Source organism: Hyperoodon ampullatus (assembly GCF_949752795.1).
Source record: "Hyperoodon ampullatus genome assembly, chromosome: 2".
NCBI classification, from domain to species: Eukaryota; Metazoa; Chordata; class Mammalia; order Artiodactyla; family Ziphiidae; genus Hyperoodon; species Hyperoodon ampullatus.
The window spans coordinates 127142027-127167158 of NC_136915.1; the positions used below are offsets into that span (position 1 = coordinate 127142027).

Genomic DNA, 25132 nt, shown 5'->3' on the forward strand with positions numbered 1-25132 from the left:
CTATAGGTTTATCAATTTTGTTTATCTTTTCAAAGAACTAGGTTTTAGTTTTGTTGATCTTTTTTATTGTTTTTCAGCCCCTTTTTTCATTTATTTCTGCTCTGATCTTTATGATTTCTTTCCTTCATCTAACTTTGGGTTTTGATTGCTTTTCTTTTGGTAATTCCTTTAGGTGTAATGTTAGGTTGTTTGAGATTTTTCTTGTTTCCTGTTCCTGAGGTAAGCTTGTATCACTATAAACTTCCATCTTTGAACTGCTTTGGCTACATCCCATAGATTTTGGATCATTGTGTTTTCATTTTCATTTGTCCACAGGTATTTTGGGGTTTCTTCTTTGATTTCTTCAGTGACCTATTGGTTGTTTAGTAACATATTGTTAAGCCTCCATCTGTTTGTGGTTTGGGTGGTTTTTTTCTTATAGTTGATTCCTAGTCTCGTAGCATTTTGGTGGAAAAGATGTTTGATATGACTTCAGTTTTCTTAAATTTACTGAGACTTATTTTGTGGTCTAGCATGTCACCTATCCTGGAGAATATTCCATATGCACTTGAAAAGAATGTGTATCCTGCTGCTTTTGCATGGAATGTTCTATATATATTAAGTCCATCCATTTTAATGTGTCATTTCAGGTTAATGTTTCCTTATTGATTTGCTGTCTGAATGATCTGTTCATTGATGTAAGTGGGGTGTTAAGCAAAAAGTTAGAAAATGTAAAGAGCAAAGAGAGCTGAAGAATATGTAACTGAAATTTAAAAATATGTTAGAAGGAATCAGCAGTAGGTTAGATGATACAGAGGAACAGTCAGCAAACTGGGGGACAGAGTAGTGGCAGTCACCCAAGCTCAACAGAAAAATGTTTAAATTTAAAATGAGAATAGATCAAGAGACCACTGGCACAAAGTCAGGTGTAAAAACATTAACATTATAGGGGTCCTAGAAGGAGAAGAGAGAGAGAAAGGGGCAGAGAACATATTTGAAGATATAACAGCTGAAAACTTACCTAACCTAGGAAAGGAAACAGACATCTAGGTCCAGGATGTACAGAGTCCCAAACAGGATCAACCCAAAGGGCACCACACCAAGATACATTGTAATTAAAATGGCAAAAGTTAAAGATAAAAAGAGGTTATTAAAAGCAGCAAGGGATAAGCAACAGTTACACATAAGGGACTGAGCTGATTTTTTAGCAGAAACTCTGCAGGTCAGAAGGAAGTGACATAATATATTTAAAGTGATGAAAGGGAAAAATCTACAATCCAGAAAACTCTACCTGTCAATGTTCTCATTCAGATTTGATAGAGAGATCAAAATTTTACAAACAAGCAAAAACTAAAAGAGCTCAGCACCACCAAACAAACTTTACAAGAACGTTAAAGTGGCTTCTTTAAGCAAAAAAGAAAGGCCACAACTAGAAACAGTAATCTTTATTATTTTCTTGCTTCAGTTGCTTTTGGGTTTGGTTTCCTTAAGGTGTGCATTTAGATTATTGATTTGAGATCTTGTTTTTGCTTGTTTTTTTTTATAGTAGTTACAGCTGTAAATTTCTCTATTAGGACTGCTTTTGAGCAAATCTTATGAGTTTTGTTATTCTGTATTGTTGTTTTCATTTGTTTCAATTTATTTTTTAATTTTCTTACGATTACTTTTTTTACTTACTCATTGTTAAAGAGCGTGTTGTTTAGTTTTTACATATTGAGAATTTTCCAGCTTTCCTGCTGTTATTGATTTCTAATTTCATTAGATTGTGACTAGAAAAGTTCTGTAATATTTTCTTCTTTTAAAATTCATTAAGACTTGTTTTAGGCCTAACGTTATGGTCTATTATGGAGAATATTCTTTGTGCACTTGAAAAGAATGTGATTCTGCTATAGTTGAGTGGAGTCTTTTGTATGTATCTGTTAGGTCAGATTGGTTCATAGTGTTATCAAGTCTTCTCTTTCTTTATTGATCTTCTGTCTGGTTGTTTTTCATAGTTGAAAATGGGGCATTGAAGTCTTCACTGTTACTGTTCTACTGTCTACTTATCTTTTTAATTTTGTCCATTTTTGCTTCATATATTTTGATGTTCTATTGTTAGGTGTGTATATGTTTGCAGTTTTTATATCTTCTTGATGTGTTGAACCTTTTATCAATATATAATGTTCTTTGTCTTTTGTAAGCTTTTTTGAATTAAAATCTATTTTATTTGACATTAACATAGCCACCTCAGCTTTCTTTTGATTCCTGTTTGCATGGAATTTCTTGTTTTATCCTTTTACTTTCAACCTCTTTGTGTCCTTACATATACAGACTCTCTCATAGATAGCATGAAGATGGATCCTTTTATTTTATCCAGCTTGCCTTTTTCTGTTTTAATAGGAGAATTTAATACAAAGGTTTTATGAAGAAGTACCTTGAAATACATAAGTGTTTGAACTGATCCATTAGTTTTCCTTATCGTAGCTTCTTTCCAAATTCATAAATTTAGCAAGAATATTCTTTTAGCCATTTCATCTGAGAGTATGGAAACATTAGCATATCATATGTTGTTTGATGAACTATACAATGCTCATTTGTCCCGGGATTGTTTGGAGGCATATCCAGAGTTAGATTAACATGACTGTGGAGACTTTTGCCCCTTTTATTTAGCTTCTGTTGAATCATAGCTGGTGTTTGTAATTTTAATAGCATATAACCTGAAGTTTGAAATCAATGCAATTAGAATGAAGTAACCAAACTACAGATACGGAGAGCAGATATTATCATTGGGAATTCACTTCTCTTAAAGAGTAGCTAACGTTCTTGAGTCAATCTGGAAAAAAGAAAAGGAAACAATGATTATGACACTAAAGAAAATTGCGATAATATATGATCATTGAGATATTTTATTATATTTTGAATAACTAGTTTATTTTAATGTTATTTTATTTCAAAATCATATGATAAAAGAAGCAGTTTTCTAGAAGTATACTGAATAGGGCCCCTGGAGTTTTCTCTGTTCCTTCCCAGTTTCACTAATACAAAGAGAATGAGAGGAGGCTACTTGGGAAGAGAAGTTGAGAAAGTTTTGGAAGAGGGGGAGCTGTGGGAGGAAGAAATAAAGAAAAAAAGGAATTCTCATAGAATCTTGGAAAGGCTTGGGAATGTGAGATACCAGTTATCTTGGAAGGCAGGGTGGACTGAAACCAAGAAAATCAGTTAAGTTCATATAAAGAACTAGTAGGCTCCATTGCCCAAACCCCTATTTCCACAAAAGATTAGAGGTTTATTATCCGAAGATACTAAATCAGAGAGACTCTAAACATGTGACCATCAAGCTCATTCAAGGGTGGGATAAGGTGCTATGCTTAACCAAGGAGATAAATACATAGAAACTCTTCACATGGAATGGTGAGGTTCCCCCCAGTTATTTCTTCTTGACTTGGCTCCCACAGCATCATTAGTGTGCTTTGCCCACTTTGGGAGGAGATTGGAGGATTCTCCTATGGTAAACTGAGCTGTTCCAGATGGTGAAAAAGTAAACTATAGATGTTGACCTTTTTCCCAAAGAAAAAGTGAGCTTGCATCTTCTTCTATAGCTGGATTCTCTCCTTGTTGGACTTCTTGTTAAAATAAGCTTCCTTTATCTACAAGTTGTAGTTGTGTAACACATAACAGCCTTAGGTTTAATTATACAAATAAATGTTACCATTCTGAGATGAAGAAACTGGGAAAAAGGGAACAATTTCAACAAAATTTCAATTGTGTATTTCTGAAAATATTCAAGTGAGTGTATTGGACTATCAGTGTACTTTTAAAAAAATACTATATTTCAGTAAATTGTACTCACCTTTTGTGCATTATAGTCAGTGATGAAGCAAATCACTGCACATCTCTCAATGGCTTAAAACAACACTAATTCTATTTTTCAGCTAAGGGTTGAATGATAACTGAGGGCCTGCTTCAAGTTCTGTGTTAGATAACACATCTGTTCTACATGTGTCTCATTCTTCTTGAAGTAATGGGCTAGCTAGGGCGTGTTCTTTCTATGGTAATGGCAGAGGTACCAGAGGTCAAACCCAATTGCCCAAGCACATTTTAGCTTCCACTTCAATCACAGCTATTAACACCATTCCACTGGCCAAAACAAGTCATGAGGCAGAGCCCAGAGTTATGGAGTGGGAAGTTATACTCCCACCTTTAATTGGAGGAATTGCAAAGTCATAGGGCAAAGGTTATAGTTTATGGCTGTACTTGAGTTGTAATAAGGTCTGGGACTATAATCTTTGCAAAGGTCAGTGGTCCTCCATCCTCTTCAGTCTTTAGATCCCCAGTATGACCTGAAAACTATTTGTGCTTTGAGAAAGTGTTCCAGGAATTTTAATCAGTGATCCATTAAATGTACTTTTCAGAATTGAAATATGTATGAAATAAAGGTTATAGTATTTTTAATTTTATGAGTAAGCTATAAGGCATATTATATTGCCGTAATTTTTACCCTAAATTATTTCTTTAAGTGAATAACTTTAGAACATTGACATAGAAGATATTCAACATATGTTTATTGTTTGGTTGATGTATTTTGAGTCTCAGATTATGGCATTATTGTATTATTTGGCAGAAAAGATTAGGAGGAGAGGGAGAAAAGGCAATGAGCATAAATTGAGTGCCTCCCAATATGCTGGATACTACAGGATAGCATATCTATATCTCATTTTATCTTGATGTGCTCTCTTCTTGTTGTTTTGGGTTATTTTGTTTTTCTTTTCATTTTTACAGATAGGATATCTGAAGTGCCCAAGTCAAGACCTTGGGCATATTCTTTCCAATCGGCAAACCCAAAGGCCCCTTTTCCTGCCCTTTAGAGGAAGGTGAGCTGAAACTTCTGCCTTGGCCACTGAGGAAGCTCAGTTTTCAGTTTTACCCATGTGCAAGTGTCAGTATTAACTCAGTGAGTAGGAAAAGAGCATTGCAACTAAGGGACCAGTGAGAAAGCTGTCTTAGATAAGGGAATAGAGTCCCATGTGAGAACTGAGAGACAGTGGGTTTATATCATATCTCATTCCCTCCCATTGTAGAAAAACTAGAAGATGACTCATGGTCACTGTCCCACCCCAGTAAATAAATACCCTTCATCTTGAGGATTATGTGTTTCATTTTTGTTTTTTAGAAAATGTGTGTATTTGTTACCTTTTAAGTGTCACTGAAAGTCAAAATAAAATATATAAAAAGCCATTATTTTAACTTTATTTTATTTTATATAGTTATATAATTACTGTATGTTTATATTGTGGAGTTATATATTACATATTGGTATATAATTATGCTTGCTATTGTCTAAATACTTAAAATATTTTTGTAGCATATGAATCATGCTTACATACTACTTTGTAATTTAAAAAATGTTTGGAAACTGTTCTTATTGCCCATGGTTGGCTCTGGTGTTTCATTTACTGTCTTTAGGTTAATTTGATTTCCTTTAACATGTCTTATGAACATTGCCCATACAAATGCTGAAAAGTTTTTTTCTTCAGTTCCCTTAAATGAGTTTATAACTGTTGACTTACTTATTAATGTCATGTTTTAAAATTGTCTTTCCTTGGAAAGGCAGTATGCAAATTATGTACCATATTTAGATGGAAGGTTTTTTCTTCTGGTAAAATTTTTTTGACTCTCTGTTGATTTGGCCAGGACATACATATAAAATGCTAAAAAGCATTTTGACAGAAAGTAGACAGATGGAAGACTAACAACAACATTTGCATCAAGGAATTAGGTGAATGGAAGATTTAAGAATCCACATAAATTAACCATATCAATTCAATAAATTGAGAAGGGAGTAAGACGTAATTGTTCTAACTTTACAGAAAATTATTTGCTTATTTTGGTGAAACCAATTGTTTCATATATGTGTAGATAAATTCATAATATATGGGATTTTTACCTTAACATGAAATTCTACATTTTAAAGGTTTCTTTTTTGATATATAGATGTGTTTCTTATTGCAGAATGTTTTGTTTCACTGTTTTGTAGTATAGCTTCTAATTAAATCATATAAGAATGTATATGGGAATTTCATGGGAAAAATATTTACAAGTAATATTCTTTTGATCAATAAGAAAAAAACTGTTGAGTAGATACTATCCTTATTCCCATTTTACACAAGAGGAAACTAAGGGACACAGGGTAAGTAACTTGCCCAAGGTCATGTGGAAATAAGTGGTGGAACCAGGAGTCAGACTTCTCCACCAATCTGTCTGACTCTTAAGTTTATGCTCTTAATGACATAGTCACATCCTCTAAGATAGTAGTAATTCTTAGAGCCCAGTCAACAGGCCTGTGGGAATCCTTGAAACCATTTCAAGGGTCACGAGGTCAAAACTATTTTCATAATACTATCAAAACATTATTGGCTTTTTTATTGTATAGACCTTTGAACTGATAATATGGAAAAACAATGGTGGCTAAAGCTGCTGCTTCCTTAGTCAAGGCATTGGCACCATACTATGCTAATAGCAATCATATTCTTCACTGGCATGCACTTGCAGGTAAGAAAAAAAGCCAGTTTCACTTAAGAATGTCCTTGATGCAGTGTTAAAAATGATTAAGTTTATTAAGTCTTGACCTTTGAATTACATCTTTTTAGTGTTTTGTAAGACTAAATGGAGCTACACATAAAGCACTTAACACTGTATACCAAAGTGCCATGGTTGTCTCAAGAAAAAGCATTTGTGTAATTGTTTGAGTTGTGAGCTGAACTAGCCAGTTGTTTCATAGAACATGATTTTTACTTGAAACGATGACTGACAGACAAAAATTATGGTTTTGTAGACCTGAGTATTTAGCAGACAGTATAAACCTGTCACTTCAAGGAAAAGAATTGACAGTATTTTTTTGCCAGTAAAATTTAGGCAAAATTTTCTAAGAGAAAATTAGAGTTTTAGGAGCTTGAGTCTGCTGCTTAACAGCTGCCCAGTAATTAAAGACTTCAGATGAGATGGGTGATGATATAAATTAATCTGATATTTTAAAATAGTATAATGAAATGTGTCGTCACTTGGAAGATCTGTGTAACTCAGGGAACCAGTGTTTTTCAAATGACCAATGCACAGTGTTACAAAATCTCTTCAAAGCAGAAGATGGATTTTCATGTTAAAATGTATGGAAAGTTTCAGATTCCATGTTATAAATAACTTTCAGGAAATTACCACCTGTGAAGTTCTGAGGTAGTATCAAAGAAAACTATCTTCAGTTATTTGGAAAGACTATTAAAATAAATTTCCCATTTCCCACTACTTATCTGGGAATAAGTATGAAGCTAGGCCTTTAAATATTTTAAGTTAAACAGTATATGGCAACAGATTGAATTCAGAGCAGATATGAAAATCTTCTATTAAGCCAGAACTTAAAGAGATTTTTAAAATTGTTTAATAGTGCTATTCTTCTCACTAATTATTTGGTTTGGAAATATAGTAAATCTTCATTAAAATGTTAGCCATTTTTTCTGTAAAATTGATTTATTGATCATTTTAAATGAATTAATACATACCAGTTTCTCAGTATTTCTAATATGGTAAATATTAATATATCTAACCCATGTAAACAAAGTGTTCTTTAGGGTCCTTTAAAAAAAAAAAGTGTAAAAGAGTCTTATGGACAAAACGTTTAGGAGCTGCTGCTCTAGAAGAAACATATTTAGAAAGTACAGTATAGGGCTTCCCTGGTGGCACAGTGGTTAGGAATCCGCCTGCCAATGCAGTGGACATGGGTTCGAGCCCTGGTCTGGGAGAATTCCACGTGCGGTGGAGTGGCTGGGTCCATGCGCCACAACTGCTGAGCCTGTGCTCTAGAGCCCACGCGCCTAGGATCCGTGCTCCGCAGCAAGAGAAGCCACCTCAGTGAAAAGCCCGTGCACCACAGCAAGGGGTAGCTCCCGCTCCTCTCAACTAGAGAAAAGCCCGAGTGCAGCAATGGAGACCCAGTGCAGCCAAAAATAAAATAAATAAAAATTTTTAAAAAACACCATTCACTTTAAAAAAAAGTACCGTACATGTTAGGGCAGAGAAATTGAAATTGCATGTTTTTGAAAGTGCATTAAGTGGTCTACACTTGGTAGACAAAGAAGCAATTTCTTTGGTGTCCATTGTTAGCTCTTAATCAGATATCAAATATATTCATTTGAATTGAGTGTCTTTCTCAAAACATTTATAATTGAGAACTTATTTATATAACATTGCTAGTGTTTACTGCGGTTAACATGATACTAATGTGATCATTTACTTGAGAATTGTAGACCTTTATAAGCTATAGAGATATGATAAATGTTATTAGTTGACTACCTACTTAATTGCCTAATGTATTCCTTTTTAAGTGAACTCTTAACGGAGTCCATGGACTTACTTTACTGCTGAGAATTTGGTGGATATGTTGTTTCCTGGGACTCGTGGACTGTCTTATTTATGTAGTCAGGGGTAAATGTTGAATGCAGTTCTATTCCAAGGGTTTGGTGAATAGCTACTAAAGTTGAAAATATCTAAATGTATGTTTTTCTGAATCTCTCTCTGCAGGATGACGTACCTTTGCCAAAGACTTAGAAGCTAAGCAGAAAATGAGCTTAACATCCTGGTTTTTGGTGAGCAGTGGAGGCACTCGCCACAGGCTGCCACGAGAAATGATTTTTGTTGGAAGAGATGACTGTGAGCTCATGTTGCAGGTAATTGTGTCTGCCTTCTGTATGTGTCTACTCAAAACCTGGAACTGACATGAAATATTTTTCTACTCCTTTGGAGAGCAACTCTGCTTAACATTTGAACTTTCTGGCTCTCCCTCTTTAAGCTCTAGTTACTAGTTTAATAAATTTTCTCCCCCTTGTATCATGTAAAAATAAGTTCTAAGTCTCAGAGATTATATTTTGAAAAATGAGAGCTTTGAGTAGAGAAGTTTGTTTTTAAGAAGCAAGAAGTTTCACATTCTACACTTTTAAAATAAGACTTGTAAATAATTCATAAAATTAGTATAGCATGAAGTAAAACTGAATTTTAATCATGGGTACTTAATTGATACTGGAATTAATCTCTCTTTTTCTTTTAGAGGTTTTCATTATAATATCTTCCAGTAGTTTGAGCATACAGATTGTTGGCATTTGCTGAATTATGTATAAAGGAGTTACTTTTAAAACATACTTTGAAGATTTTTTAATTAATTAATTTATTTTTAAATTTGTTTATTTATTTAATTTATTTTTGGCTGTGTTGGGTGTTCATTGCTGCGCGCAGGCTTTCTCTAGTTGCGGTGAGCAGGGACTGCTCTTCGTTGCGGTGCGCGGGCTTCTTATTGTGGTAGCTTCTCGTTGCGGAGCACGGGCTCTAGGCGCAGGGGCTTCAGTAGTTGTGGCTTGCAGGCTCTAAAGCGCAGGCTCAGTAGTTGTGGCACGGGCTTAGTTGCTCCGCGGCATTTGGGATTTTCCCCGACCAGGGCTCGAACCCCTGTCCGCTGCGTTGGCAGGCGGATTCTTAACCCCTGCGCCACCAGGGAAGCCCTTTTAAGATGTTTTTGAGCAAAGTAATTAGAAAAATGGATCCCCAGGTTTTCGACATTTAGTTACTTTAATAGGTCCTGACAATCTAGAATAGAGTCTTATCCCCTTGCCCTCCCCCCTTTTGTTGGTTAAAAACTGTAAACAAATACTTAGCATAGAGAGATTTGTTCTGTTAGCCCATTGTTTCTCAACTGGGGTGATCCTGCCTCCCCCCAACTGCCCCAAAAGATATCTGGCAGTATTTGGAGACATTTTGATTTTTTTTTAGAGACAGTTGATTTTGTTTTTTATATTTATTTATTTATTTAGTCATTTATTTATTTATTTAGGCTGCCCCAGGTCTTAGTTGCGGCACATGGGATCTTCGTTGCGGCATTCAGGATCTTTAGTTGCAGCATGCAGATTTCTTAGTTGCAGGATCTTTAGTTGCACTGGGATCTAGTTCCCTGACCAGGGATTGAACCTGGGCCTCTGCATTGGGAGCACAGAGTCTTACCCACTGGACAACCAGGGAAGTCCCCATTTTGATTGTTGTGCATGGTAGAGGGTTGGAGGTGTTTGCTACTGACATTCAGTAGGCAAAGGTCAAGAGACCGGGGGGGTTGCAAACATCCTACAGTATATAACATACTTCTTCATACCCCTTATACCGCCCCCACCAAACACACCCAACAAAGAATTATTTGGCCAAAAATATCAATAGTGCTGAGACTGAGAAACCCTACATTGTCCCCAGAAAAGTCAGATTTGCATATGTTTACGTACATTTTTACTTTAAAATTAAAGAACTTATTTTATAGTTTTGAGACAGTAAAAGTAAAGCCACTATATAGCTATATGAGTATATGAGTTACATGTATAATGAAACCTTATTTAAAGAAATTCAATGAGAGAAATAGAATAGTACAGAGATTTTTCTGGGCTCCTCAGTGAGATGGAATAGTGAGACTAGCAACTGAGAAGAAGGCAGTAATGATTCTATTTGGATATAGGCCCCTTGTAACTGAAACATATCTTAGGTTCAAACTGGGGGGAACTCATTCATTAGAGAGTGGAAGAGGTACTTTCTATGTGGCATTTGTATCAACCAGCAGAGCAGTATCTTAGGAAATGTGGGAATGGCTGTTTAGGAACTTGCAGAATAAATCTTTTCTTACATGAAGATAAGATTAAGAGACATGACTGGTAAGGTGTCTGTGTCCTGGATTATGTGTAACAAATGTAAGTTGTCTGACAATTTGTGAGGTGGAGGGAGGAAGCTGAGAGTCCAAGGAGACCAAGATGGGTTCCAATTCACAGGACACACCGTCGGAGAGGAAGGAGCTACACAGAGAAAGAACTCTGTGGAGGATTACCCTTGAGTATGCATTTGAGTATTGATCAGCACACATATGTGAAGAGACTACCCAAGGGCAGGGGAAAAAGTCCCCTGTTAATTAGAGTTAACAGTACCCAGCACTAACAGGGTCAGGAATGGTGCCTGTTGCTAATAGCCAGACTGGAAAACCTCACAATTCACAGGGCATTGGTCTCTACCCCTTAGTAGTGGGGAAATAATTAACCCTAGTCTGAGTTCTACTCTGATCTCAATCTTAAAAAGAGTACTCAAAAGGGTCACACTGTTTTTAAGTAAATTAGCTGTGTCCCAGACCAAAGTTTAAGAATATTTATAGGAATACAGAAATACAAAGGTAAAATTCCCAGTGTTTGTTAGCCAATAAAAAATTATCAGGCCTGTAAAAAAGCAGGAAAATGTGACCCATAATGAAGACAGATTAAAGATTTTTTGTTTCTGAAGAGTTTGGCGAAGTTTGGCAAAATTTAAAAATGGCAAAACAACCTTGAAAAAGAAGAATAAAGTTGCACAACTCACACTTCTCAACTTCAAAATTTATTACAAAGCTAGCAATACTGGAATAAGGGTAGATGTACAGACAAATGGAACAGAATGAAGAGTTCAGAAGGAAACCCATATATCTATGGCTGTTATGGTTTGAATTGTGTCCCCCCCAAAAGATGTATCAAAGTCCTAATATCCCATACTTGTGAATGTGATCTTATTAGGAAATAGGGTCGTTGAGGATGTGATCAAGTTAAGATGAAGTCATTAGGGTGGACCTTAAGCCAATATAACTTAGTGTCATATGATGAGGAGAAGACAGACACAGAGAGAAGACAGCCATGTAAAGATAGAAGCAGAGATTAAGAGTTATGCTACCAGAAGCCAAGGAAACCTGGGGCTACCAGAAACTGGAAGAGTCAAGGAAGGATTCTTCCCTGGAAGTTTTGGAGGAAACATGGCCCTGCCAACTCCTTGATTTTGGACTTCGTGAATCCAGAACTTTGAGAGAATACACTTGGACTGTTTTAAGCCACTCAATTTATGGCACTTTTTTATGGCAGCCCAAGGAAACTGCTACAGTAGGTTTTTGAGACCAAGCCCATTCAGTAGAGGAAAGAGTGGTCTTTCCAACAGATAAAGCTAGGACAACCGAATTTCTACATGTAAAAGAATGAATTTGGACCCCTACCTTACAACATATATAAAAATTAACTCAAAATGGATCAGTGACCTGAATATAAGAGCTAAAGCCATAAAACTCTTAGAAGAAATCATAGGGATAAATCGTCATTACCTTGGATTTGGCAGTGGATTCTTAGATGTGATACCAATAGCACAAGCAACAAAAGCAAAAGTAGGTAAATTGGACTTCATCAAAACTAAAAACTTGTGCATCTAAGGATACTATCAAGAGAGGAAAAAGATAACTCTCAGAATTGGAGAAAATATTTGCAAAACCATACATATCTTATAATATCCAGAGTATATAAAGAACTCCTACAACTCAACAACAGATATACAAACAACCCCCTTAAAAAATGGTCAAAAGATTTGAGTAGACATTTCTCCGAAGAAGATATAAAAATGGCTAATAAGCACATGAAAGTCACTCAACATCATTTGTCATTAAGAAATGCAGATCAGAACTGCAATGAAATACTGCTTCATATCTACTGGTATGGCAGTAATGTTAAAAACAAAAAAAAACAAGAAGATAAGTGTTGGTAAGGGTGTGGAGAAATTGAAATTCTTGTACTTTGCTGGTGGGAATGTGTAAAATGGGGTAGCCGCTGTGGAAAACAATTTAGTGGTTCCTCAGAAGTTAAACAGAATTATCATATGACCCAGCAATTCCACTAGTAGGCTATACCCAGAATAATTGAAAGCTAGGACTCAAACAGATACTTGTATTTAAGTCAGTGTTCATTGTAGTGTTATTCACAGTAGCCAAAAGGTGACAACAACCCAAGTGTCCAGATGAAGGGATAAACAAAATGCAGTATATATCAATACATATAATGGATTATTATTCAGTTACAAAAAGAAACGATGTTTGAATACATGCTGCAACAGAAATGAACCTTGAAAACATTCTGCTAAATGAAATAAGCCAGAAACAAATGACAAATGTATGATTCCACTTACATGAAATATCTAAAACAAGCAAATTCATAGAGCTACAAAGTAGATTAGTGGTTACCAGTGGCTAGAGGAAGGAGGGTTGAAGAGTTATTGCTTTACAGTTACAGTTTCTGTTTGGAGTGATGAAAAAATTTTAGAAAGCGGTATGGTTTGGGGTGTTAAATTTTGGAATCGGATATTGTACAATGGTTATGATTGCACAACATTGTAAATTTAATTAATGCCACTGAATTGTACAACGAAAATGGTTAAAATGACAAATATTATGTTATATATATTTTACCACAGTGAAAAATCTAGAGGAAAATCAATGGCAATAGAATTTTAAAACATCTTTGAATTGATTCAGGTATTATAATCAAAACAGAAATTAAAAGAAAATCAATAATTTTTAAAGCACAAAAACCACTATTACCACTATAAGAAGTCAAACATTAAAATAACATTTTTATTTAAAATTCATCAATGAGTCTGATGTGGGCATCTATTCTACTTATGACTATTTTTAAATTTATGCTTTATTTTAAAAATAAAATATGAAGTTGGTGAAATTCCATGATCAGGCAAGAAAAAAACCACTTTTGACCTGTTCCTCAGACTCCACCTCTAAAGATACTTCTGCCCTTTATCTGATAGGAGCATACTCCTTTTAGCACTGCCCTAGACACAGTGTATTCTCTGAAAAAGTTCCATGATTTGATCGGCTTCATGGTTACCTGGTAGTCAGAATCAGTGCTACAAATTAATGGAACTCTTCTCAATACAGAAAGACACATCTTTTGTATGGAAGTAAGAGCAAGTATTTGCAAATTGTATTTAGTTTTTAAATGGTTTAGTTGAGAAGCTTCAATATGGCGAAAGAGTAAGACGTGGAGATCACCTTCCTCCCCACAAATACATCAGAAATACATCTACATGTGGAACAATTCCTACAGAACACCTACTGAACACTGGTAGAAGACCTCAGACCTCCCAAAAGGCAAGAAACTCCCCACGTACCCGGGTAGGGCAAAAGAAAAAACAGAGACAAAAGAATAGGGATGGGACCTGCACCAGTGGGAGGGAGCTGTGAAAGAGGAAAGGTTTCCACACACTAGGAAGCCCCTTCACGGGCGGAGACTGTGGGTGGCGGGCGGGGGGGAGCTTCAGAGCCACGGAGGAGAGCGCAGCAACAGGGGTGCAGAGGGCAAAGTGGAGAGAGTCCCACATGGAGGATTGGTGCCAACCAGCACTCACCAGCCTGAGAGGCTTGTCTGCTCACCCGCCGGGACGGGTTGGGGCTGGGAGCTCAGGCTCGGGCTTCCATCGGATCCCAGGAAGAGGACTGGGGTTGGTGGCATGAACACAGCCTGAAGGGGGCTAGTGCACCACAGCTAGCCGGGAGGGAGTCCGGGAGAAGTCTGGAGCTGCTGAAGAGGCAAGAGACTTTTTCACGCCTCTTTGTTTCCTGATGCGCGAGGAGAGGGGATTCAGAGCGCTGCTTAAAGGAGCTCCAGAGACGGGCGCGAGCTGTGGCTATCAGCACGGACCCCAGAGACGGGCGTGAGACGCTAAGGCTGCTGCTGCCGCCACCAAGAAGCCTGTGTGCAAGCGCAGGTCACTGTCCACACCACCCCTCGCAGAGGCCTGTGCAGCCTACCACTGCCAGGGTCCCGTGATCCAGGGACAACTTCCCCGGGAGAACGCACGGCGTGCCTCAGGCTGATGCAACATCACGCCGGCCTCTGCCACCACAGGCTCTCCCAACATTCCGTACCCCTCCCTCCCCCTGGCCTGAGTGAGCCAGGGCCCCTGAGTCAGCTACTCCTTTAACCCCATCCTGTCTGAGTGAAGAACAGACACCCTCAGGTGACTGACACGCAGAGGAGGGGCAAATCCTGAAACCCAGGAGCTGTGCAAACAAAGAAGGGAAACGGAAATCTCTCCCAGCAGCATCAGGAGCAGCGGATTAACTCTCCACAGTCAACTTGATGTACCCTGCATCTCTGGAATACCTGAATAGACAACGAATCATCCCAAAATTAAGGCAGTGGACTTTGGGAGCAATGATATATATATTTTTTCCCTTTTTCTCTTTTTCTAAGTGTGTATGTGTATGCTTCTATGTGTGATTTTGTCTGTATAGCTTTGCTTTTACCATTTGTCCTAGGGTTCTGTCTGTCTTTTTTTACTATAGTTTTTAGCGCTTCTTGTCATGGGTGGGTTTCTTTTTTGGTTTGGTTGCTCCCTTCTTTCTTTCATTCCTTTTTCTTTATTAAAAAAAATTTTTTTTAATTTTTATTTTAATAACTTTTTAATTTAATTTAATTTAATTTTATCTTATTCTTTCTTTTTTTCTATTTCTTCTCCCTTTTATTCTGAGCCATGTGGATGACAGACTCTTGATGCTCCGGCCAGGTGTCAGGGCTGTGCCTCTGAGGTGGGAGACCCAAGTTCAGGACATTGGTCCACAAGAGACCTCCCGGCTCCAGGTAATATCAAACAGCGAAAATCTCCCAGAGATCTCCATCTCAACGCCAAGACCCAGCTCTACTCAAAGACCAGCAAGCTCCAGTGCTGGAAACCCTATACCAAACAACTAGCAAGACAGGAACACAACCCTACCCATTAGCAGAAAGGCTGCCTAAAACCATAATAAGGCCACAGACACCCCAAAACACACCACCAGACATGGACCTGCCCACCAGAAAGACAAGATCCAGCCTCATCCACCAGAACACAGGTCCTAGTCCCCTCCACCAGGAAGCTTACACAACCCACTGAACCAACCTTAGCCACTGGGGGCAGACAACAAAAACAACGGGAACTATGAACCTGCAGCCAATGAAAAGGAGACCCCAAATACAGTAAGGTAAGCAAAATGAAAAGAAAGAGAAGGACACAGCAAATGAAGGAGCAAGGTAAAAACCCACCAGATATAACAAATGAAGAGGAAATAGGCAGTCTACCTGAAAAAGAATTCAGAATAATTATAGTAAAGATGATCCAAAATCTTGGAAATAAAATGGAGAAAATACAAGAAATGTTTAACAAGGACCTTGAAGAACTAAAGAGCAAACAAACAGTAATGAACCACACAATAAATGAAATTAAAAATTCTCTAAAAGGGATCAATAGCAGAATAACTGAGGCAAAAGAATGGATAAGTGACCTGGAAGATAAAATAGTGGAAATAACTACTGCAGAGCAGAATAAAGAAAAAGGAATGAAAAGAACTGAGGAGAGTCTCAGAGACCTCTGGGACAACATTAAACGCACCAACATTCGAATTATAGGGGTCCCAGAAGAAGAAGAGAAAAAGAAAGGGACTGAGAAAATATTTGAAGAGATTATAGTTGAAAACTTCCCTAATACAGGAAAGGAAAGAGTCGATCGAGTCCAGAAAGCACAGACAGTCCTATACAGGATAAATCCAAGGAGAAACACGCCAAGACATTAATCAAACCATCAAAAATTAAATACGAAGAAAAAATGTTAAAAGCAGCAAGGGAAAAACAACAAATAACATACAAGGGAATCCCCATAAGGTTAACAGCTGATGTTTCAGCAGAAACTCTGCAAGCCAGACGGGACTGGCAGGACATATTTAAAGTGATGAAGGGGAAAAACCTACAACCAAGATTACTCCACCTAGCAAGGATCTCATTCAGATTTGATGGTGAAATTAAAACCTTTACAGACAAGCAAAAGCTAAGAGAATTCAGAAGCACCAAAACAACTTTACAACAAATCCTAAAGGAACTTCTCTACACAGGAAACAAAGAGAAGGAAAAGACATACAATACCAAACCCAAAAGAATTAAGAAAATTTTAATAGCAACATACATATCAATAATTACCTTAAATGTAAATGGATTAAATGCTCCAACCAAAAGACATAGACTGGCTGAATGGATACAAAAACAACACCTGAATATATGCTGTCTGCAAGAGACCCACTTCAGACCTAGAGACACATACAGACTGAAAGTGAGGGGATGGAAAAAGATATTCCATGCAAATGGAAATCAAAAGAAAGCTGGAGTAGCAATTCTCATATCAGACAAAATAGACTTTAAAACAAAGACTATTATAAGAGACAAAGAAGGACACTACCTAAAGATCAAGGGATCAATCGAAGAAGAAGATATAACAATTGTAAATATTTATGCACCCAACATAGGAGCACCTCAATACATAAGGCAAATACTAACAGCCATAAAAGGGGAAACTGACAGTAACACAACCATAGTAAGGAACTGTAACACCCCACATTCACCAATGGACAGATCATCCAAAATGAAAATAAATAAGGAAACACAAGCTTTAAATGATACATTAAACAAGATGGACTTAATTGATATTTATAGGACATTCCATCCAAAAACAACAGAATACACTTTCTTCTCAAGTGCTCATGGAACATTTTCTAGGATAGATCATACCTTGGGTCACAAATCAAGCCTTGGTAAATTTAAGAGAATTGAAATCATATTAAGTATCTGTTCTGACCACAACGCTATGAGACTAGATATCAATTACAGGAAAAAATCTGTAAAAAATACAAACACATGGAGGCTAAACAACACACTACTAAATAGCCAAGAGATCACTGAAGAAATCAAAGAGGAAATCAAAAAATACCTAGAAACAAATGACAATGAAAACATGACCACCCAAAACCTATGGGATGCAGCAAAAGCAGTTCTAAGAGGGAAGTTTATAGCATTACTATCCTACCATAAAAAACAAGAAACATCTCAAATAAACAACCTAACCTTACACCTAAAGCAATTAGAGAAAGAACAACACAAAAACCCCAAAGTTAGCAGAAGGAAAGAAATCATAAAGATCAGATCAGAAATAAATGAAAAAGAAATGAAGGAAACAATAGCAAAGATCAATAAAACTAAAAGCTGGTTCTTTGAGAAGATAAACAAAACTGACAAACCGTTAGGCAGACTCATCAAGAAAAAGAGGGAGAAGATTCACATCAATAGAATTAGAAATGAAAAAGGAGAAGTAATGACTGACACTGCAGAAATACAAAGGATTGAGAGAGAGTACTACAAGCAACTGTATGCGAATAAAATGGACAACATGGAAGAAATGGACAAATTCTTAGAAATGCACAACCTTCCAAGACTCAACCTGGATAAAATAGAAAATATGAGCAGATCAATCACAAGCTCTGAAATTGAAACTGTGTTTAAAAATCTTCCAAGAAACAGAAGCTCAGGACCAGATGGCTTCAGAGGCGAATTCTATCAAACATTTAGAGAAGAGCTAACACCTATCCTTCTCAAACTCTTCCAAAATATAGCAGAGGGAGGAAAACTCCCAAACTAATTCTGCGAGGCCACCATCACCTTGATACCAAAACCAGGCAAGGATGTCACAAAGAAAGAAAACTACAGGCCAATATCACTGATGAACATACATGCAAAAATCCTTAACAAAATACTAGCAAACAGAATCCAACAGCACATTAAAAGGATCATACCCCATGACCAAGTGGGGTTTATCCCAGAAATGCCAGGATTATTCAATATACACAAATCAATGTGTTACATCATATTAACAATTTGAAGGAGAAAAACTATATGATCATCTCAATAGATGCAGAAAAATCTTTTTACAGAATTCAACACCCATTTATGATAACCCTCCAGAAAGCAGGCATAGAGGGAACTTACCTCAACATAATAAAGGCCATATATGACAAACCCACAGCCAACATCGTCCTCAATGGTGAAAAACTGAAACCTTTTCCATTAAGATCAGGAACAAGAAAAGCTTGCCCACTCTCACCACTATTATTCAACATAGTTTTGGAAGTTTTAGCCACAGCAATCAGAGAAGAAAAAGAAATAAAGGGAATCTAAATCGGAAAAGAAGAAGTAAAGCTATCACTGTTTGCAGATGACATGATACTATACATAGAGAATCCTAAAGATGCTATCAGAAAACTACTAGAGCTAATCAATGAATTTAGTAAAGTTGCAGGTTACAAAATTAATGCACAGAAATCTCTGGCATTCCTATACACTAATGATGAAAAATCTGAATGTGAAATTAAGAAAACAGTCCCATTTACCACTGCAACAAAAAGAATAAAATATCTAGGAATAAACCTACCTAAGGAGACAAAAGACCTGTATGCAGAAAATTATGACACTGATGAAAGAAATTAAAGATGATACAAATAGATGGAGAGATATACCATGTTCTTGGATTGGAAGAATCAACATTGTGAAAATGACTCTACTACCCAAAGCAATCAACAGATTCAATGCAATCCATATCAAACTACCAATGGCATTTTTCACAGAACCAGCACAAAAAATTTCACAATTTGTTTGGAAACACAAAAGGCCCCGAATAGCCAAAGCAATCTTGAGAACAAAAAACGGAGCCAGAGGAATCAGGCTCCCTGACTTCAGGCTCCTCTACAAAGCTACAGTAATCAAGATAGTATGGTATTGCACAGAAACAGAAATATAGATCAATGGAACAGGATAAAAAGCCCAGAGATAAAGCCATGCACATATGGTCACCTTATCTTTGATAAAGGAGGCAAGAATGTACAGTGGAGAAAAGACAGCCTCTTCAATAAGTGGTGCTGGAAAAACTGGACAGCTACATGTAAAAGAATGAAATTAGAACACTCCCTAACACCATACACAAAAATAAACTCAAAATGGATTAAAGACCTAAATGTAAGGCCAGAAACTATCAAACTCTTAGAGGAAAACATAGGCAGAACACTATGACATAAATCACAGCAAGATCCTTTTTGACCCACCTCCTAGAGAAATGGAAATAAAAACAAAAATAAACAAATGGGACCTAATGAAACTTAGAAGATTTTGCACAGCAAAGGAAACCATAAACAAGACGAAAAGACAACCCTCAGAATGGGAGAAAATATTTGCAAATGAAGCAACTGACAAAGGATTAATCTCCAAAATTTACAAGCAGCTCATGCAGCTCAATACCAAAAAAACAGCTCAATTCAAAAATGGGCAGAAGACCTAAATAGACATTTCTCCAAAGAAGATATACATATTGCCAACAAGCACATGAAAGAATGCTCAACATCATTAATCATTAGAGAAATTCAAATCAAAATACAATGAGATATCACCTCACACTGGTCAGAATGGCCATCTTCAAAATATCTACAAACAGTAAATGCTGGAGACGGTGTGGAGAAAAGGGAACCCTCTTGCACTGTTGGTGGGAATGTAAATTGATACAGCCCCTATGGAGAACAGTATGGAGATTCCTTAAAAAACTAAATATAGAACTTCCATACGTTTCAGCAATCCCACTACTGGGTATATACACTGAGAAAACCATAATTCAAAAAGAGTCATGTACCACAATGTGCATTGCAGCTCTATTTACAATAGCCAGGACATGGAAGCAACCTAAGTGGCCATCAAGAGATGAACGGATAAAGAAGATGTGGCACATATATACAATGAATATTACTCAGCCATAAAAAGAAACGAAATTGAGTTATTTTTAGTGAGGTGGATGGACCTAGAGTATGTCATACAGAGTGAAGTAAGTCACAAAGAGAAAAATAAATACCGTATGCTAACAGATATATATGGAATCTAAAATAAAAAATGGTCACAAAGAACCTAGGGGTAAGACAGGCAGAAAGACGCAAACCTACTAGAGAATGGACTTGAGGATACGGGGAGGGGCAAGGGTAAGCTGGGACAAAGTGAGAGAATTGTGTGGACATATATACACTACCAAATGTAAAATAGATAGCTAGTGGGAAGCAGCTGCATAACACAGGGAGATCAGCTCGGTGCTTTGTGACCACCTAGAGGGGTGAGATAGGGAGTGTGGGAGACACAAGAGGGAAAAGATATGGGGATATATGTATATGTATAACTGATTCACTTTGTTATAAAGCAGAAGCTAACACACCATTGTAAAGCAATTATACTGCAATAGAGATGTTAAAAAAAAAAGAAAGGCTAAGCCGTAAAAAGTAAAATAAAATAAATAAATAAATAAATAAATAAATAAATAAATGGTTTAGTCTTTCATAGCATATTAGTAAAATAAATGGATTATTTAAAATTTACTATTCTTTTTATATTATTTCTGAAAAGTGAACTAAGCTCTTGTATGGAGAAGTGGAGACTTACAAGTATATAAATATTAGTGAAATATATTTGTTTTGAAAACTTAGAGCTGTAGAGTTGATGAAGTTATGTTTTCATTTTAAGGTGTTTTGTAGATGAAATGGTTCTACATTGGTTAGATCAGTTGTTGTGATAAGTAAAATTGTTAGAAATACAAATAATTACTATTTGCTTTTTTAATGAGTAAATAAAAGATCCTTTAAATTTTGTTAACCTAATTTAGTATTTATGGTTTAAAACCCTTTATTTTTAACATACAGGAAACAACTGGTTAGTTGTTAGGTTTTAGAATCTCTGCCTCTGAATAATTTTTAGTAGTTTCTTATCTGTAAAGGTTTCAACTACAAATAGATTTACTGGCATTGTAAACAATACTTTGATGATAATGTAGCTTAAAACCCATTGCAAAATGGAAACAAATGATCCATGAGGTCATACACTCTGTTTGATTACAATTACATTTTTTTGTTAATTATGACAAAAAAAATGTTTTGAATTTTTTGTTGTTACTTCATTTCATTCCAAAACGGTAGTCTAAAGAATGTGGTCATTGAGAAGAAAATGTGCTTGGATATTAAAGAGTTGGTGATTAAACAAGGGATTCTGGAATTCGAGTTTTGTTTCTGCCACTTACCTTGGAAGGCCATAGCAAATTAATGAACTTGCTGTGCTTGTTTGTCTTGCTATAGAAAGATGATTATACAGTGCTATGCTCCATAAGACATATTATGTAAAATAAATCTTAGAGAGCCATGAATGAAAGGTGTAAAGTATAATTATTAGGTAAAGTTTATACTGTCTTTGTTTTGAGTGATACACAATATTACTACTATTAAAAGTACCATGCAGTTGAATAATACTTTCTCTTGTTCTCAGTGTTCATTTATGTTGGTTCAATTGTTCCTCAAGAATTTCTTAAAGATATAATTATCTCCATTTTACAGATGATAAAATTAAGATAAATAAGATAATAAGATAAATAAATAAGATAAAATTAAGATAAATTAAGATTCAGATTAGTCACTGTGTTTTATTACAATATATTGGATTCCTCTGTATACAAGTTGATTTGCATTTTGAAAAAAGTTCATATCTAAATTCTAATTTATCTTCATAAATTTTTTAAATTGTACCAAATGCATGAATTTTGCTCTATTTGGAGAATCATCATCATACTAATTAAATAGCTTTCCTAATGCATAATAGAAAATATAATAAAATTATATTTGACTCACTGTTTTAATATTTTAATTTTTGTATGATGTATTAACAACAGAATGTGTTTTGAAGATTATAGGTTAGTAATTTTCATCTATCCTTTGGAGCACATAGCAAAGGATAAATCACTGCTTATTACTATGACTGTAAAAATGCAACTGGACTTTTAAAGAATCTTTCAGCTACACTATCTTCAAAAAAATTTTTTTTTAATTATTTTTTTACTTTTGGCCATGTTGGGTCTTCGTTGCTGCGCGCGGGTGTTCTCTAGTTGTGGCGAGCGGGGGCTACTCTTTGTTGCATTGTGCGGGCTCCTCATTGCAGTGGCTTCTCTTGTTGCACGGCACTGGCTCTAGGCGTGTGGGCTTCAGTAGTTGCGGTTTGTGGGCTCAGTAGTTGTGGCTCATGGGCTCTAGAGCTCAGACTCTGTAGTTGTGGCACACAGGCTTAGTTGCTCTGCGGCATGTGGGATCTTCCTGGACCAGGGCTCGAACCTGTGTCCCCTGCATTGGCAGGCAGATTCTTAACCATTGCGCCACCAGGGAAGCCCCTCTTTTAAAATTTTTAAATGATGAGACATACAGTGGCAATCTTTCTCTTTTTAATTTTTTCTTAACATATGTATCCATGTATTTGTGTCTTTTTCGCTCATATTTTTAGTGGGAAAGAAATAATAGCCATTTCATATCCAACGTGTATACAGATAGGGTCTCTCTGTCCTTTAAGGCTTAGAGTCTAGTAGAAGGATATGTGTATGTAAATAAGTGGGTATAAATAGTATGATACAGGGCAGTGATGAGAGTTGGTATGGGGTACAGAAAAAAGAGATTGGTCAGTTGTGCCTGCAAGGAAATGTGGGAATGTGAAATCTGGAAAGACTTCTGGAGGAGATGGCTTTAGCTGAATTATCTTAGAAGATGAATAAATGGTTTCTGGAAGGTTAGAGTGTGGTTGAGTGCGTGGTATTGAAGATAGCATGGCATTCAGTGTCTATTTAGGTAAATTAAAATAGTTCCTTATACTTTGTATATAAGATATGAAGGCAAACATTTTGAGAGATTAAGACTTGGGCATTAGAAGAGGCCAGATCTTGGCAGGCCTTGTGTACTATATTAAAGACTTGGTGTATCTTACCTTAGCCAGTAAGAGGATTGAGGAGTGTTTAAGTAGAGCGATATTGCCTTTTCAGATGCTTCTCATGCATTTAATCCTAACAAAAAAAATCTGTGAGCTAGGTATACCTTTTTGTAGAATGATTATACAAAGATTAGTAATTTTACCAAGGTCCCACAACTGGCAAGTGGCTGGACCAGTTCTTTTTGACTCCAACACCTGTGCTTTAAACTAGTACTCTATATTACTGCTCAGGATTAGAGATTGGAATTGGTAGAAGCAGTTAGATGATTATAATAATCTAGGAAGAGACAGTTAATTTCTAAGGAAGAGAGTATCATTTAAAATGAAGAAAAGAAGACAGAGCAGGAGAGAGATTGAAAATAGAAGGCTGTGCTTTCTAGTTATATATAATGAACGAGGGAGAGAAAAAGAATGTAAGACCTAGCCTTTCGGGCATGGAAATAGATGAAGTAGCGGTTCAGGAGGTGTACTTTTGGGGAATAAAATAGTGAGTTTGAGGTTCCTGAGGGATACTCAGATTACAGAAAACTGGAAATAAATATATGAAGCTGAGCAGGGTAGTCCATGAAGAAGGTAGAGATTTGGGGATTAGGAGCATAAAGGGAATAGTTGAAGCCAGGGGGAAATCTAGGTTATATAGAGAAGGAAGTAAAGTCAGAGTTATAGGATGTGGTTGCTTGGGTGAAAAGGAAGGGGTCAGAATATTAGATATCTTGCTGTTGTCAAAGGACTTAGGTAATATACTAGTAAATTATTGTAAATAATTGAGAAAACTGTAAGAATAGGAGAATGTAGTCACAGAGAAAAATACTATGGCTTAGATTCCATAGGTGGAATCAATTTTGCATGATAAAGTTTAGCAGTGGGAGTGGTATGACAAGATATAGTAAGGATTTTGGTTGTGGGAGTAGAGAAGGCTAGATTTTTATATGGGTTATCTACAGAGACATTTAAAATCAACCATGAAGAAGTAGGAATTTGAATTTACCATTACCCCAAAATTTAAGTCAAAAAGTTAGAATGACCGCAAATGATTGCAGCAACCTGGGAGGTGAGTGTGTGTGTGTGTGTAAATATATAGTGTGTATATATATTTATTTATACTTATATATAGGTGGATAACAAGAACTTCAGAAAAGTAAAAAGTTTTTTTCATTGGAGGGGGAAAGTAATGGTCTAGAAGCCACAATAGTAGACTGGACTGCAGTTCAGACTGCATCTCTGAACTCAACAGAATATTGGATTTAGGAGGATATCCTCCACTTTAAAGGAATGCCGTGGAAATAGTGTTCTCAGGGGGAAAGCCAGATTTTAAAGGAAGGAAGTAGGAGATAACCCTAAGAGCTTGAGAATGAAGAGGAGTTTCAAGTAAGGAGGATTCTCAAGAGTGCAGTGTAAAAGCCTTGGGAAGAGGGTCTTTGTAGAAAGTAAAACTTATGAGGGAAGAGGCATAGGCTCTTGTGGGGGAAATGACTATAAGGGGATAGTGACTAGAGAGTCTTGCATTCTTACCAAAGGCATAAGGTGGAACAAATAAGAGATCTGGTCAAAATTGACTATCTTTGTGATTTAAACCTGGACCAGCTAAGGTTTTTCCATTAGTATTAGAAATTTGATGAAGTTAGCTGTCTTTGTCAGGGTTTAAA

The 25132-nt window shown here is 36.4% G+C and overlaps 1 protein-coding gene across 1 annotated transcript in view; it reads left to right on the forward strand.

The window, feature by feature from the left end:
- CEP170 (centrosomal protein 170) overlaps positions 1–25132 on the forward strand; it is a gene marked incomplete at its 3' end in the record, with an annotated part of 135680 nt that overhangs the window by 24758 nt on the left and 85790 nt on the right. Inside the window, exon 2 of the mRNA XM_079698161.1 lies at positions 8527–8672. Coding sequence (XP_079554287.1) covers positions 8568–8672 — 105 coding nt within the window. The 5' untranslated portion in view covers positions 8527–8567. The remainder of the gene's footprint in view (positions 1–8526; positions 8673–25132) is intronic.